The 17,939-nt window shown below is 38.7% G+C and overlaps 1 protein-coding gene and 1 long non-coding RNA gene across 7 annotated transcripts in view; one reads left to right on the forward strand and one right to left on the reverse strand.

Moving 5' to 3' along the window:
- The window catches only part of KIF27 (kinesin family member 27), a 93,142-nt gene extending 86,237 nt beyond the window's left edge, over positions 1–6,905 (forward strand). For all 3 annotated transcript variants that reach the window (XM_059141206.1, XM_059141207.1, XM_059141208.1), the window contains one exon: positions 4,045–6,905. In XM_059141206.1, coding sequence (XP_058997189.1) covers positions 4,045–4,529 — 485 coding nt within the window. In that variant the 3' untranslated portion in view covers positions 4,530–6,905. The remainder of the gene's footprint in view (positions 1–4,044) is intronic.
- LOC131812098 (uncharacterized) overlaps positions 1–17,939 on the reverse strand; it is a 63,727-nt gene that overhangs the window by 43,462 nt on the left and 2,326 nt on the right. For 2 of the 4 annotated variants that reach the window (XR_009346273.1, XR_009346275.1), the window contains exons 1-2: positions 11,120–11,261; positions 8,563–8,600 (exon numbers count right to left, since the gene is read on the reverse strand). This is a non-coding gene — a long non-coding RNA (uncharacterized LOC131812098). Of the gene's footprint in view, positions 1–8,562; positions 8,601–11,119; positions 11,262–17,939 lie in introns of those variants that run through there. The other 2 variants (XR_009346274.1, XR_009346272.1) reach the window with 1 other exon arrangement.

A 17,939-nucleotide genomic window follows, 5' to 3' on the forward strand; every position in this document is an offset into this window, starting at 1 on the left:
AACATAGCATTAAAGTTTAAAACAGTAATATCTTAGAAAAGTAGTTCTTTTTTTTTTTTTGAAGATTTTATTTATTTATTTTTTTGATAGGGAGAGACACAGCAAGAGAGGGAACACAGCAGGGGGAGTGGGAGAGGGAGAAGCAGGCTTCCAGCAGAGCAGGGAGCCCGATGCGGAGCTTGATCCCAGGACCTTGGGATCATGACCTGAGCTGAAGGCAGAAGCTTGATGACTGAGCCACCCAGGCGGCCCTAGAAAATTAGTTCTAATGCTACCTTATGGTTATGATATTTGTAATTTATAGTTATTTTCACAAGTAGTTAGGTGGGTCAGTGTCAGCTAATGCCATTTTCAAAAAAAAGAATCGAAACCTAGGTCAAGTAACTTAAAAACACAACAGTAATTAGAACATGGTCTCAGGTCCTTCATCTTATGATTCCTGGTTTAACATTCTACAATAAAAGTTGTCTTAGGACAGAGATGTGACACAGACAGACAGATCCTGCCAGAGAGACTACGTTTTCTGATTTTCAATGTAGTAATGCAGAGGTGCTAATGTAACTAGAATATTTACTTGAAATACTGCCTGCATTATATAGCTGCACCTTTTACTTGAAACACGCCATAGGGGCGCCTGGGTGGCTCAGTGGTTGGGCTGCTGCCTTCGGCTCAGGTCATGATCTCAGGGTCCTGGGATCGAGTCCCACATCGGGCTCTCTGCTCAGCAGGGAGCCTGCTTCCTCCTCTCTCTCTGCCTGCCTCTCTGCCTGCTTGTGATCTCTCTCTGTCAAATAAATAAATAAAATCTTTAAAAAAAAAAAAAAAAAAGAAACACGCCATAAAAAATTAAAAAGTAAACAAACGTTAAGTAGCAAACAGAACAATCAGCATAAGACCATTTTAGCTTTGGGACACCTGGTTAAGCCTCTGCCTTCGACTCAGGTCATGGTGTCAGGGTCTTGGGATTGAGCCCCGCATTGGGTTCTCTGTGCAGCGGGGAATCTGCTCCCCTCTCTCTCTCTGCCTGCCTCTCTGCCTACTTGTGATCTCTCTCTCTCTCTGTCAAATAAATAAAATCTTTATTAAAAAAAGAGACTGTTCTAGCTTTAAAAAATCCACTTTCAAACTTGAGACATCTAACATTAGATACCTAGTTTGTTTGTTTTTTTTTAAGTTTTTGGGGTTTTTTTTAAGATTTTATTTATTTATTTGATTGGCAGAGATCACAAGTAGGCAGAGAGGCAGGCAGGGGAGGAGGGAAGCAGGCTCCCTGCTGAGTGGAGAACCCAATGCAGGGCTCCATCCCAGGACCCTGAGATCATGACCTAAGCCGAAGGCAGAGGCTTTAACCCACTGAGCCACCCAGGCACCCAATACCTAGTGTTTAAATGGTCCATGTTTATATTGCGAGTCAACAAGACATCTTTTAAAATGCTAGTGTGGTGTGGGAATATAGAGGTTTCACCCTCGTTCTGCACCTTCATCCTGCTCTTTAATGAGACAAATGCAGGAAACTGAACAAGTTAAGTAATCTTGGAGTTATCATAAAGCTCTGAATCTGTCTGACTAACTTACTTGGGAATCTAGTCTTTTTTTTTTTTTTTTGGTCTTGTTTGTTTTTAAGTAAACTTTACCACCAACATGGGACTCGAACTCACAACCCTGAGATCAAGAGTTGCATGCTCTACCGACTAAACCAGCCAGGGACCCCAGGAAATCTAGTCTCGATACTAATGTTGAAGAAACTACTTCAGCTAGCTTGCTATTCCACCTAGATACATCTATAAAAAGTAAGAAAACTAATAGTCATTGTAGGAAAATTTGAAAATATAGAAAAAGAGCTGGAAAAAAATCATAATTCTACCCACAACTATTAACATTTAGCATAATTCTTTTCAGTATTGTCCCCATGCTTTAAAAAAATTAGAATCATATTAGAGATAAAGCTTGTACTATATCTATATACAAAATGCTATTCTAAAATAATATTAAACAAAATTTGTTTGAATTATAAATATAGCAGTTTATATATATCAAATTCTGAGTTCCCTAAAAATTATTAGGCACTTCACAATCAGTGATCTTAATATTTAACTGTCTTGGTATTCAGTTCATTAGTTTGTTTATTTGTTTGCTTTCTGAATTTCTTCTATTAACATATAATGTATTATTTGCCCCAGGGGTACAGGTCTGTGACTCATCAGGCTTACACATTTCACAGCACTCACCAAAGCGCACACCCTCCCCATGTCCATCACCCTATCCCTACCCCGCCACCACCCAGCAACCCTGTTTGTTTCGTGAGTCATTGTTTTTTGATAGTAGTCTTTTCAGTGTCTGCATACAACACTTACATTTATCTTGTAAATGGCATTTTTAGCATTTTCAAGTGCAGAAAAATTAATCTTGGTCTAAAATATCTTGGTTACCTCTTAGTCATGCCTCTGTTACAGTGCATCTATTTTCTAACAAATATATTAGGGTATGAGGATAAAATCTGTAAGAATATGATCAGTTTATATGGACATGCAGTTGATGTACTTATTTAAGTATTTAAAACTCTATCCTTTTATCAGTTTAAATCACTATAAAACTCTGTGTGAGGATACTTGAGTCAGAAGAGTTGGGCTGGAACCTAACTTGTTTTCCTCACTCTGTGACCTCAGGTGAACTAATCTTTTTCTGGTTTGTTCCCTACTGGTAAAATTCTGGAAGAGGGAAACTTTCCACTGTGAAATATCCAAGTTGGGCAAGAAGTGAGCTTCTCCAGCAAGCCCATCTCTGCTCTTTCACATATGCTTTTTCAAAAATAAGATGCCTGGCTCCCTTTCCCAGACATCGGGACCTGAGCATCATTTTTTTTTAAAAGCTTCCAGTGACTGACATGTGGCAAAGTTTGGGAGCCACTGTCTACCATTATCTTGGTGAATATCTGCTAGTTCCATGTGCGAATCTGTGTCATTTGTTAGTTCAGCTGGTTTGTTTGTGAGATTACTTTAAAAGTTAGAAAAACAACTATGTTTTCAACCAGGGGTAAAAAACTGAAATGCCTTCAGGATGCAGGGAGCCAAAGGGAGCAGCAGGGAAGGTAGCAGCTGTCTCAACAGGCAGGGCCAGCTCTGCTCCAGCTTCTGTGGCCAGGCAGAAATCAGTAGTTCTCATTTTTTTCTAGAAAAGACGGAATCTCTATTTTCATATGAAAGTTCCCAATTAAAAAATTGGGTGTCCCCAAAAAACTGGGATCCCGTGTTATTTCATAGGCAAGTAAAATGTGTCTATGGGCCAGATTTGGCTAGGGACTGCCAGTGTGCAACTTCTGTTTTTAAACTTGGTATTCGTAGGATTAGAAGTGTACTAATCATGTGTCAATATATGTTAACATTGGCATTCTTTATTGTATTAGGTCTCGGGCCTAGATGGGCTTTTCTCAAGTACATTTTTGTCTTTGATATTAGATAATTCTAGGATTTGAAGACTTCAAGCTTTGATCTTTCCACTCAGTCCTTCACTCATTCCAGGAGGGTAACCCACTGAGCGGGTGTGCTGTCCTCTCTATTTTAATGGTGGATCCCCAGAATATTTTTAAGGAGCTCAGCCCTGCTATCATGCTGGGAGTTCTAACCAAGACTAGACTTTCACATACACGATGCCACATCCCAAAAGCTCCCCCAGACATACAGCCAGTATTCTCCGGTGCTGCTTCACTTAGCCAAGGTGTGGACTGTGGTTCACCAGTGGCAAGGCAGTGGAGGACAGGTGTAGGAGACCAGAGAGGCCCAAAGCATTCTTGTGTTTCCAGGGAAAAACAGAATCACTAGATGACTATTTTCCCAACTTTGTTCTATGAATTAAAAGTTATCAGTTATTCACATATAGAATGCCTGCAGGTGAAACTTCTGTTTGTCTAAGTCACCTAACAAAGAAAAAAAGCTGAAAGATATCTTTATATTGAGTGATAGTAATATAATTATGTTAGGATATCATGATCAAAATACTTGTTTTTGAAGAAATCTCTAATTTTTTTGCTTTTTGTATTATTTTAAGATCATGATGCTGGGGATAGAGTTCTGAACCCTGATGAAGCAGGCATGGTTCCAGAAGAATTAAAGTGGGCATCCAGAACTGAAAATATGAGATTAAGTGGAAGAGAAAGAGAACTGGACAATTCAACAAGCAGTTTAAGAACACAACCAAATCCTCTGAAACTCTGGGAAGAGGGCCCAGAATTGCCTTTGATCTGTAGCTCTTTAGCACCTACTAGTGGACATTTGTTAAACAATGAGGATAAAATAGAAGGAGATGAAAATCATTTCACAAAATCTCATAGCCGACCATCACCCCAAATCCAGCTGGTGGGTAATGTGGGACAGCTTCATGGTGTCACATCTGTAAAACTGTGTCGTAAAGAGTTACGTCAGATTTCTGCCTTGGAACTATCATTACGACGTTCCACTCTTGGAGCTGGGGTTGGATCTATGACTGCTGATTCCATTGAAGTAGCTAGGAAACCGAGTGACTTAAAAACTTAGGCCTTTAGTAACAGAACTTTTAACTTTCAATAGGAGGTATTAGATTCCTTTGTCTAACCTGTTAGAAATTAAAGCTCTTCCTTCAGGATATAGGAAGAAGGGGAGGAAGGAATCATCTTGTATACTATAGATGTATGTATCTTCTATGGTATGTTTGGGAAGTTTTAATTATTTGCAGACAATTAGCAATAATTGTAATTAGCAAATGAACATGTTCTCTAATACTGTCAAGTAATGGAAAATTTAAAATTTTACATATTTAAATATTTATTTATTTGAATTTAATTAACTATTCAAATTTAATTTAAATAATTAAATATTTAAATTTATTTCCACTTAAAAATTTGCTTAAAATCCAAGCTTATATAAAGAAGAAAAAGACTGGAATAGTAATATTGCTGTATAATATAAAAGTATGTTATAATACATGAATTACACTTTATAAGTTTATAATATTGTTATTCTCAAATGTATTTGTTATTTTGAAGAGTTACAGTTAAATATTGCTTGTATGAGAGAGGGAGTTACATACAGCCTATCTTTTGGCACAGCTGAAAAATCTGTGCCAAAATACAGTCTGTGGGTTTAAGGCAACTTGACTAGGTTGATGGGTTGAAGTTAATTTATGATCCTCCGAGTTCAGAGAGCTTGAGTGATCAATCTTGACTTTCTAAAGACAGTTCTCTGCTCTTTTTCTAGAATTGTCTTTAGAATGTCATATTGCTATTTTGCTTATATTATGAAATCTAAGTTTTATCTTGCTCCTACCCTGTATACTCAACATGTCTGTCCCTAGGCTATAAGATTGGGGGAAAAGGATTCAGTCCTATGCCACAGGGAAACAGACAGAATAACGGTAAAGCATTTTAGCATTTCCAGGAAAAGTTATTTGGTCACACGAGTGTGCCTGTAAAGCTTGAAGTCTCACCAGAGGCTCTTCAGCTAAGAAGCTGATGGGCCTCATCAGAGACTTTCCTCTACAGCCTGCTTACTCGGGTCTTGCACACAGGCAGGCCAGACTGCACTGGGGCTGTAAATATGTAAATGAAATTTTTCATCAAGATTTTTTCAGTCTAAATCTTATTATATAATATAAACTTCAGTTTGGAATTAAGAATGAAAATACTGATTTTCCCAACAAATACTTAGTACCTTTTCATCATACTTTTTAATCACAGAAAACATTATAATGACCAGAGGTATTTTGTTGTTATTTTTGTTACTTTTCGAAATTTCCATTTGTAAAATAAAGTTGTTTCTTAAACTAACTACTGTTTGGGTGGGACAGTGGTCAAGCTGCCCTGACTTATGGATGTCTACTCAGTTCTTGCTGACTCCAGTGTTTCTAAGGTGATGCTGCTACTGATATTTTTTTGGTCCTTTTCCTTTGTTGTTATGACCCTGCCCATCTTACCAAAGACCCCAACTGTCACTCTGTGCTCACATACTTATGGTTTCCTTTTCTGATTTCTAGTGCCTAGGGAGTAGGCCTCCTTGTTCTCATTGCTAAAAACCAGTTCCTAGAGAAGAAAACCCAAACAAAACAAACTTCTAAATCGGCGAATAGTTCTGTATCTCTTAAGCATGGTACTGAAATTCATTTAAGTTGTGGGTGAGATAGACTGCCATGCACTTAGCTGGGAATTGAACCACATTACACAGCATTGGCCCAGTGAGAAACTGCTTTCAACAGGGAATTACGAACTAATTTGGAAAATACCTTTTTAGCAGAGACTATTTCAAGTCAGATTCTGGTTTTAAGCTAGTCTCTTCTTTTTGCCTCAGTTTATATGATATATACTTAATATATATCATATGCAATGTGTGTATATACTATCTATAGATATGACAAAGGTCAGTACCTTAACCAAGTATAATGATATATCTATTAATGAAGGTCCTAAGTGTAAATTCCTTATAAGATTAAGTAATAATTTAGAATAAGAATATATTCTAACCCTGGAATCTTAGTTTGCCTCAGAAATTGGCCCATACTTGTTTTACCTGTGGAAATAGAAACATACTTTCTAAAAGCCAAAGCGCTCGCACTCACAAAGCAAGAAAATTTATATCAAATCAACAGTGATTAGATTTAATAATGCAAATGTGAATGGACTCCTAAATAAGAAAGGTACAATTTTTTTCTTCCTTTTGGTTACACATATATCCATATACAATGATAGATTTCATGTACATACAGTAACACATACATATAAATACAAATAATGTCCTGAATAACAAATACATTCTGGAAGTGAACCTCTCATCTTTCTAGTTTAGTGCCCTCACAAAGGAAAGAAAAATTAAGGCACCCTGCCCAAGTCAAGTAAAAATTTTTTTTTTACTTATACTAGTAATAAATTTTACTCTGCTTCACATGCTTTCCTTAGTCTAATCATTTTGTCATCATGTTTGCCTTTTTGTATGCAAATGATATATGTCTGTGGTTTTCTTTTTTTTGTGGTTCATTATGGGTTTTTTTTCCCCCCACTTACAAAAGAGCATTTGGAAGGAAACATATTTGCCTCTGTGAAGTACTAGTTCCTTCCCTAAATTCAGAGTGTTGAAGATAACAGGGTGGGAAAATTATATAAATATGGGAACTATGGGTGGGAAGAGTATCAGTGAAGGTGATTTGGGGCTTTAATGTTTGTTTTCTTCTCCTAATAGGTATTTTTTTAGGTCAACAGCATGGTGAGTGCTCATTTAAGAACTGATGTCTTAAATGGAAGAGGTTAATAAAGGTCTTACACTAAGTCTAAGGGAGTCAGATGCTGAGTGGGAGTTTGAGTCTATAGTTACCATAAATTCTCATGCATCAAATGCAAGAATGGCGTGTTTGGGTCTCAGTTATTTCCTTAGGGACATATCTGTGACTGTTTAAAACACTGGAGTATCTTTCAGTATCTGAAAGTTCAGTATCCACTTGTTCACCATTCTTCTCTCAACTTCGCTGGAATATTAAAGAGTATTAATTATGTATATTTTACATCTAAATTTATAACAGGCCTCAGGCTGCCTTCATTGGTACTAACACATTCATCTACGTTTATATTTTCGACAGATGGAAATGAAGGTAGAAAGGAGATCCTTCCACAATAACCATCTCAAGTGCACTGATTTTGTGATATTTCTGAGCTTGTATGGCAATAGTGTTTGCAGAGTAGTAGGAACATCTTCCCAAGGGGGAGGAATATTTTGTTACTCTCATTGTTTACCTTGATGCTGACAATAAAAAGCAGACTTTTGATAAGTTTTGGTGTTTTAAGTCTTCCACAAACAATGCACCCCTTTACCTCCTGCAGCAGGAGTGACTGCTTCCATTCCTTGCTCTTAAATTGTGGGGAATGCACAGCACCAAATACGACAAGAATGGTGTTTGATTTTTATAACTATTCCAACAATACCCCAACATGGAGGTAATTAGAATGAGAAAAATTATGAAAAGAAAGCTCAGAAAAACTTGACTTTTGATATTTTCCATACTTATTTGTCCCTTTAAATATTTTTTCCCTAGGAATTTCCACAGTGAATTAAGAGGATAGCCAGTATGTGAAATGCTAGTGGTACAATATGATTAAACCTAAATGTATTGACTTATAAGTCTTAGGTTCTACAGGTAAATTATTACACACACTTCTACTAAATTATCTCTACATTACTTCAAAAGAAAAATACAACAATCTCATAGACTTACAATGAGCAAGATCCTTAGATGACCAAGGAACAGATCATTCACACAGAAGAGTAGAAAACTAAATATTTTTTAAAAATTCATACTTAAGGTTGCTGGAAATTTAAAATTCCAATTTTTAGTTAATACTTGTGTAATTAAAGTAACACCAAAGAAATATATTTTAAAAACAACTATACTGTATTGTGTTTTCAAGTTTACTACAGTATATACAAAAAGAGGTATAATTTTTGAAGTCCAAATTGGTAAGACAGGTCTTTTAAAAGAACACTTCTTGGACCCTACCCACTCCTCCCCAATTACCAACAACAAATTACATGACAATTATGGCTTACTTACCCCCTCATTCCCCACAAAGTTCCAGGATTCAAATAGCTCTGATAAGAACAGGAGATAAAAAAGGGTTATTTTAAAGCATTCTATAAACCAGCCAAGAATTTTCAAAAATACTTTGAGGGAATATGTTTTATTTCTCTGGCAACAACACTAAAACTTAACTTCAATCTTTGGCTATCTCTAAACCCGGAAGAACACTCCTAGTTACTCCTGAATTTGCCATTTGAAAATACACATCCCAGTTTTAATACCGGTCCTTTTTCTAGGATTGCTAAATTCACAATTCTATGAAAAGAAGCCACCCTAGATAGAATTAGAATGGAAATTGAGGAGCTATTCAATAGAGACTTACAAGAAACAGTAGTTTTGGATAGATTCCAACAACCAAGACATAAACCAAAGAAAATAAAACAAGAGATTTTACCATTGAAGAGCCATGAATAGTATGCCCAAACAAACACTGTAGGCAAAATTGCCAGGATTTATCTTTATATAATACATAACCATTTTGCTTAATTTTTCTCTCTGCTAAAATACCCACCCCCAAGTTTTCTACTGAAAAACCCCTGGATGAAAGACTTCCTTACATGATTACAAACCAGCAGCAACTGGCCTGCCTGAGAGACTGAACTGATGCTATTCATTTTTGTGTGTGGCCTGCAGTGCCGTTTCACTGTCCACCGTAAAAAGGAGTGAGGAGTTAATCTGAATTTGGCAGATTCATGTAATAATGCTTAAGTATTAAAATGGTCAAAATTTTGTTTTTACTTTCTAGCATGATTTCTCTTTTTTCCCTAGATGGGAAGAACAGGAACAGGGCAACATATTTGTGTAACGAGAGGCCAATCTCCTTTTGAAATGCCCCTCACCTAGGGTGTGGGCAGCATCTGAATTGTTACAGGTGAAGCCTGGAATGGAACTAAGCCGATCTGTTTCACTGGACATTTTCCCAGCGGGCACCAGGTGTCACCAGTTGTAAAACATGATCACAACATGACCAGAATGAGCCAGGGTATAATCTTAATGGGAGTACATTAAATAATGCTATTTTTCGAAACAACAGCCTTTCCTTTCAAAAAGAAAAAAAAGCAATTTATGAATCATTCCCTTGCACTTTATATGATTTTTTTTTTTAAATTTAGGGGAAGGGGGAGAGACAGAGAAAGAGAATTTTTTTTTTAAGATTTTATTTATTTATTTGACAGAGATCACAAGTAGGCAGAGAGGCAGGCAGAGGGAGAGGAGGAAGCAGGCTCCCCTTGGAGCAGAGCGTCTGATGTGGGGCTTGATTTCAGGACCCTGGGATCATGACCCAAGCCGAAGGCAGAGGCTTAACCCACTGAGCCACCCAGGCACCCCAGAAGAGAGAGAGTCTTAAGCATGCTCCATGTCCAGCCCAGAGCCCCACATGGGTCTCCATCTTACACCCTGAGATCATGACCTGAGCAGAGATCAAGAGTCAGATGCTTAACTGACTGAGCCACCCAGGCGCTCCCCTCCAATTTTCTTTTAAAATTGGTTCTATGCTGGGCACGGCAGGGCTTAAATTCACAACCCTGAGATCAAGACCTGAACTGAGATCCAGAGTTGGACGCTGGGATGCCTGAGTGGCACAGTCTGTTAAGGGTCTGCTTTTGGCTCAGGTCATGATCCCAGGGTCCTGGGCTTCTTGCTCAGTGGGTGCCTGCTTCTCCCTTTGCCCCTCCCCCTGCTTGTACTTGCTTATGCTCGCGCTGGCTCTCTCTCTCTCTCTCTCTCATTCTCTCAAATAAATCTTAAAAAAAAAAAAAAAAAAGAGTTGGATGCTTAACCAACTCAGCCACCCGGGTGTCCCCACTTCCTTACGTTTTAAATAAAAATCTTATCTTTCAAATGCAACTAAAAGTAATTATTTAATAAATTAATTGGGAGGGAAATTGCTAATTTTTCTATAAGGCAAATAGTCTGTTACTTTACCAAATGAATGCATCATATATGTTTATGATGGAATTTTAAGTAGATTTTCCATAGAGTTGGCTGTCAAAATGGGATAATATTTTAGCACAAATGTGGTTGCTTATTTTATACATATATCCTAAAACATTTTTAAACAAATTCTGAGTTTTAGTTATATTTGTTAGCAACAGTGGGAATAACAGTACTCTCTGGAGAAGTTTCATGTGAAATTTAAGAAAATAAAGACTTGGCTGAGTGTTTTATAAGCATAAGAAGTGCTTCATGACTATTTGAGTTGTGAATTAAAGAGTATGTTTTACTGGGTTTTTAACCACCAGTTTTTGCCTATTTGTTCCTTATTTCTTTAGCAACAATTACATTTGTGAGTTATTGATGAATTCTGGTAGAAAATAACTTCTTAAGGCTGAGAGGAATGGTTTCCATGTGCTAGTCACAAAGATGTTTTAAACTTAATTTTTTTCTCTCAAGGAAGCTGTAAAATAGTTAATTTGGGGGACATGTATAAACATGTGATCAAAGTAACAGCAAAGCCTTTCATTCTTCAGCATTTGATACTCTTAGCAACTATATACAAGAAGTGTATTAGAATGAAATCTGACATTACCATGGTGGTCTTTCCTTTATAAGCATTTTGAGGGAAGCTCATTCCCCTCACTTTACAAGCATCTTGTCAATGTTACAGAATATTTTGTCTCTGTTTAGATCAGAGCACCCATGACCTGCCCAGCCAAATAACCAAAGAACAGGCCAAGACTTAAAGAGTAATGGAACCTCCAATCAGAAGTATTCTAGTGGATTGTGACAAATATATCAGAAAGGAAGAATACTAATGGATATTCTTCCCGGACGAGTTACCTTCGGGGGTACTGAGGTATTCTCAGTAAGGTTTTTTGTTTTTTGTTTTTGTTTGTTTGTTTGTTTTACAAAGTTTACTATCTCCCAGTAAAGAGAAGGGAAACTAGACATAAGGACCAGCTTGTGTGAGTTTACTTGGCAAGGCCACAGCAAACCAAAACACCCTTTGTAGTCAGGGCCAGTGAGTTGGGACTTAGCTCTTGTGAGGGGAAGAATATATGCCTCTTCCAAAGGGTGAGCTGGCAACTTAAATTACTTGCATTCTGAGAACATAACAAAAAGGGCATCTATACACAATGGATTGAAAATTTCGATATTTATTTTATAAATAAAGCTTTCTTTCTGCTTTATGTTGTCTATTAACCGTTTATTACTGAGGATGGAGCCGAGAACTAAATGCCCTGTCACCGGGATGTCTGGGTGGCTCAGTCGATTAAGCATCTGCCTTTGGCTCAGATCATGATCTCCAGGTCCTTCTCTAAGCCCCAACTCGTCAGGCTCCCAGCTCAGCAGGGAGTCTGCTTCTTCCTCTCCCTCTGCCTGTGCTCTCTATCTCGGTCTCAAATAAGTATATAAAGTCTTTAAAAAAAATAAAGAAAAGCCCTGTCACCTAAGGAACTACATTTCAATGGTAAGCATTATGGGGAAAATAAAGCAGATTAAAGGAGTAGGGAATCAAGGAGGCTTTTTTAGATGGAAATGGTCCTGAGTCAGGCATACCATAAAGCTGTAAAAACTAAGTTGTGACTCACTGTCTTAACAATATTGTCTTCCAATCCATGAACATCGGCTGACTTTCCATTTCTTTAGGTCTTATTTAATTTCTTTCAACTATGTTTCATAGTTTTCAGTGCATAAGTCCTATGTTTCTTTGGTTAAATTTGATTCTTAATATTTTATTCCTTTTGATGCTATCATATGTGGACTTTTTTTCTTTTTTTAAATTTAATTTTTTCAGTGTTCCAAGATTCATTGTTTATTCCGGACTCGTTCTCTTAATTTCATTTTCGGATTGTTCGTTGCCAGTGGATAGAAATACAACTGATTTTTGTATATTGATAATAATTTGGCTTTGATTGATAGTAAATTGGGTTAGAAATATGCCATACCGCGAACCAAGAAATGCAGACAATGTTTACTCATACAAACTGACTAAATGAGTAGAAATTCCAATTCATTGTTGCTGTTGTTGATACACTTTTGGCTGGTTATTTTAAGATTATCCCTTTAAGAATTATTTCTTATCTAGAGTACAGGTGGTAAGATCATACAGCACAGCTGGGTCATTTGGCATTTGGGGTTTCAGTCTTGGGTCTTTCACATGTACTGTACTTTTCCTATTTAAGTAAAATATAAACGGCATAATCCTCATCACCTGATCACTCTGATCATGAGGATACTTTTTTACTTTCTATATATTCCTCAATGCATACATATATTTTTAAGTATTTTATTTTTTGAGACAGAGAGCACACACAAGCATGGGTAGGGGCAGAGAGAGGGAGAAACAGGACCCCTGCTGAGCAGGGAGCAGGCTGAGGAGCTCAATCCCAGGATCCTGAGTTCATGACCTGAGCTGGAGGCAGACACTTAACAATTGAGCTACCTCCCTCAATGCATATATATTAAAGATTAACGATAATGCAGAGAGAGCTAATTTATTTAACAAATTTTTAACAAATTTCTGGGTGCTAGGTCTTGTGCCAAGTGCTAAAGGCTAAAAGAAACAAAGGTGAATAAATCACAGACCCATCCATCCAGGAGTATATGGTCTGTTGAGGACAAACAGACAATAACATTTTGCCCATTCTAATATATACAGTGAGCCTGGCACAGCAGTGACATACCGGTGAGTAAAACCAGCGAGGTTCTTGCTTTAATGGGGCTCAAGATATAAAGGAGAATATAATGGCTCTAGGAAAAATACAGAGGGTGCTATGGGAGTAGGGAGGAAGGGCTTTTAACTTTTAGGATTAAGGGAAGGCTTCCCCAGGAAGGTGCCCCTTGTGTCTTAATGGACAGATTGGCTTTTTGAAGGTATAGGAATGGGGGGAAATAACATTTTAGATCAGGAAACTCCTCTGCAAAGATTAAGAAATGGGATCTGGGGCGCCTGGGTGGCTCAGTGGCCTCTGCCTTCAGCTCGGGTCATGATCCCAGGGTCCTAAGATTGAGTCCCGCATCAGGCTCTCTGCTCAGCGGGATGTCTGCTTCCCCTACCCCTCTCTCTGCCTGCCTCTCTGCCGACTTGTGATCTCTGTCTGTCAAATAAATAAATAAATCTTAAAAAAAAAATAAAAGAAGTGAGAGACAACATCATATACTCTGGGAACTGCATAGCAGTACACTGGAGACCCCAAATAAATATCTACTGGGTGACTGAATTAGTGCTGGCTATAGGGGATGGCTAGGAATGAGGATAGGAAGAGAGTTTATGGGGCACCTGGGCGGCTCAGTCGTTAAGTGTCTGCCTTCAGCTCCAGTCATGCATGATTCCAAGGTTCTGGGATCCATTCTACATCAGGCTCCTTGCTCGGCAGAAAGCCTGCTTTTCCTGCTTGTGCTTCTCTCTCTTGCTCTCTCTCTCTGTCAAATAAATAAATAAAATCTTAAAAAAAAAAAAAAAAAAGAAAAGAAAAAGAAGGAAGAGAGCTCATATCAGAAAGGGGCTACACTAAAGTGTCCAAAGGCTATGGAAAGCCTGCTTCATTTATTCTGTCCAAATTATATGGCAGTTGGACTAGTCTACTTTTGCTGCTCCAGATCCTTTAGGCATAGACAAAATGGCATACAAAATACCATACAAACAAAGCACCATAACATCAATTTTAATCACTGCAAGCCATCTGAGGAAAAAAATTTTCTGGTCTCGTGTAAGAGGATATTTTTTAAAATAATCATTTTTTAGGGGCACCTGGGTGGCTCAGTCATTAAGCATCTGCTCCAGCTTGGGTCCTAATCCTGGGATCCAACCCCGTACTGGGCTCCCTGCTCGGTGGGAGGCCTGCTTCTACTTTTCTCACTCCATCTGCTTGTGTTCCCTCTCTGGATGTCTCTCTCTCTGTGTCAAATAAATAAAATCTTTGAAAAAATAATCATTTTTTAAAGTATAAAATAGTTTTTCACAAGATAATTCCATATACATGAAGGTAATTTTTCAAATTCAAGTTAGTGACATTAGACTTCATATAGATAGTATACTGTAAATAACACCACTGTAAGGGCAAGGGAAGGAGGTAGCTGAGTCAAAATACTAGGAAAGCAACATGAACATTTCTATTTGCAGAGGACAGTGTGACGGTAGAATGAAAAAGTTTAGCTTTTGGTGATTCAATTTATTCAGTATTCATGGGGAAAAAAAGTTATTTTTAAAGTACTATCAAGAATTAGGTTCTGGGTGCCTGGGTGGCTCAGTGGGTTAAGCCGCTGCCTTCGGCTCAGGTCATGATCTCGGAGTCCTGGGATTGAGTCCCGCATCGGGCTCTCTGCTCAGCGGGGAGCCTGCTTCCCTCTCTCTCTCTCTGCCTGCCTCTCTATCTACTTGTGATTTCTCTCTGTCAAATAAATAAATAAAATCTTTAAAAAAAGAAAAGAATTAGGTTCTGATTACAATCCTATTATTACTGTTGGGATGATTAATGGTCAGTTTATTAAACTGGCTGAGTCAAAGACAATAATACAACCTTCCTCTCCTTTCACTTACCACCCAGTTTAAAAAATAAATGTATTTTTAATTTTCTCCCCAAGTGACAATGCATACGGTTCAAAAGTCAAATGACTACAAACAGAAGTCCCTGCTCCCTGATGCCTGCTTCCCCCGCAAAAAAGTTGTCTTGCTACTTTATTCCACATTTCTAAAGATCTTATTTCTACGGCCACATCTTAGTTTTTCAGTTTTAGACACCTTGTGCCATTTACTAATTGCCTAATACGTTTCTATCATATTGTTGGGTGTTTATTGTATATATTGTAATGCCTATTATATGTTGCCACATTGCTCCGTGTGGTGTCGGGAGTGGTTAATTATGCTGCGTTAACAAACTACCACCAAACCCTCAGTGGCCTACAACAATAAAGGTTGGCTTCTCACTGATGCTGCCCAGCCAATGGCAGGTCAGTTGGAGTTTGGGGCCATGCGTCTTCACTCAGGACTTAGATGGCCAGAGGCAGCCTCTGAACAGTGCCTGTCTTGTGGCAGAGGCAGAGACATGGCTCCTGAAGCTTCGGGCTGGCAGTGACATATTCACTTGTACCCCTACTTCAGTGGTCACTGCAATTCATGGTGGGGCAGGGAAGTATAATTCTCCTCCAGGGAGAATTATATTGAATATATTTTTTAAAGATTTTATTTATTTATTTGACAGACAGAGATCACAAGTAGGCAGAGGCAGAGACAGAGAGAGGGAAGTAGGGTCCCCGCCAAGCAGAGAGCCCAATGTGGGGCTCAATCCCAGGACCCTGGGATCATGACCTGAGCCGAAGGCAGAGGCTTAACCCACTGAGCCACTCAGGCACCCCAACATCAAAAATTCTTAAACCACTACACAGTCCACCACAAATCTTTGGTTTCCCCTGGAGTTTATATTCCCCTCTTCCTGGGGTTGCTTACGGTTCTCCATCCTTGTCACCATTTCATCTATGTTCCATCTGAACTTTGAGATTTTGTTCATAAGGCTTGAACACATTAGGTAATGGATTGGTTCCGTGTTTTTGTTTTTGTGCTTTTTGGTGACATCCCCTCTAGAGCCCTCCATCCTCCAGTGTTGAAATGGACTGGTTGCTCCCCAGGCTGCCACACAGGTGTCGACCTGGACCTTCTCTTCACCTTCATCTTAGGAATTCTCTGTTTTCTCCCTTTGTCAGAGCTCTTGTTTTATCAGGTCCTCTGTGTTTCTGTGTCTTGGTTTATACCCTGACTTTGGTGAGGTACCTCCCTTCAGTAGCCACCTGAGCATATGTGAGTTAGAATTTCTGAGTTAGAACATTTTTTCTAAAGATTTTATTTATTTATTTGACAGAGAGCTCACAAGTACGCAAAGAGGCAGGCAGAGAAAGGGGGAAATGGGTTCCCCGCTGAGCAGAGCCCGAGGCAGAGCTCATTTCCAAGACCCTGAGATCATGACCTGAGCCGAAGGCAGAGGCTTAAACCACTGAGCCACCCAGGTGCCCCGAGTTAGAACTTTTGAGATTTTTTTTTTTCATTTTGACATCCTTTTCTGTTCCCTGCATTAGCTCTATTTCCTCTATTTCTTCTTTTTTCCCTCCCTCCTCCCTCCTCCCTCCCACCTCCCTCTCTCTCCTCTCTCTTTCTTTCTTTTCTTAGTTCATTTGAGGCACTTTCCTGTGAGGTTTCTTCAAATAGCTAGAACCTGAATTGGGGAATAAATCAGGAAGGATATGTCTTGTGATTCAACATGCAAAACTTCATTTAATTCTGCTTTTCTGTGGAATGAGTCACCCCTATCCTCAGCCCTGCCTGGTGTCCAGGGGAGCTCTGACTCAACCTCTTCGGAAAGTAAACATCCCATCTTCTACTGAGGTAGAGCAGCACGGAAGGGGTAGGGATTCAGGGGAAGGAAGTATCCCACTAGTCTTTATACAACTTCATAATGAATTCCAGTTTCTAGTCCTATTTCACCTCTGCTTTCAGAGTTATAGCAGCTCTAGTTTCAGAGCCTTCCCATATAGAGTCTGTGTTGTGAATGGATCCACTCTGGCTGGCTCTACCCCTCCCAAAGGCATAACTTTCTGGGTTTTGGTAAGTCACTTGTCACTCATTCATCTGCTTTCCATGTTCCTAAGGTTTGCTGACATCCTTCTTTAGCAGGGATATTTTCCTCTTTGCTTCACGTTATGGTTTTATACCTTTTTTATTGCTTCACTATCATTTCATTTTATTTTATTATTTTAAAAATTTTATTTATTTATTTGACATGGAGAGAGACAGCAAGAGAGGGACTACAAGCAGGAGGAGTGGGAGAGGGAGAAGCAGGCTTCAGAGGGAACTCTGAGCAGGGAGCCCGAAGTGGGGCTTGATCCCAGGACCCCAGGATCACGACCCAAGCCAAAGGCAGATGTCTAACGACTGAGCCACCCAGGTGCCCCAATTATTACTGTTTTCTTAAATGGGCTCCACGCTGGGTGTGCTGGCCATGAAGCTCAATAGGGGCCCAAACTCATAAACATAAGATCAAGATCTGAGACAAAACTGAGTTAGATGCTCAACCGACTGAACCACCCAGGTGCCCCTCTCACTTTATTTTTTTATTTTTAAAGATTTTATTTTTAAGTAATCTCTATATCCAATGTGGGACTCCAACTTACAACCCTGAAATCCAGAGTTGCACGTTGTACTGACTGAGCCAGCTGTCCTTTTAATGGGTATTTGGAGTAAGTGGAGAAAAAGGTGTGTTTGATGCACCACATTTAACCAGAAATCTCCCTATTAATAGGTCTTAATATGGATAGATGTAATGAACATATTTTCTAAGTAGAAAAGGCTAAAATATTGTTATAGGCAATTCTATAAGAATTATGGTACAGTAATAGAATAACTATAACTTTTATCA

Source organism: Mustela lutreola, chromosome 12, assembly GCF_030435805.1.
Source record: "Mustela lutreola isolate mMusLut2 chromosome 12, mMusLut2.pri, whole genome shotgun sequence".
In the NCBI taxonomy this organism is placed as follows: Eukaryota; Metazoa; Chordata; class Mammalia; order Carnivora; family Mustelidae; genus Mustela; species Mustela lutreola.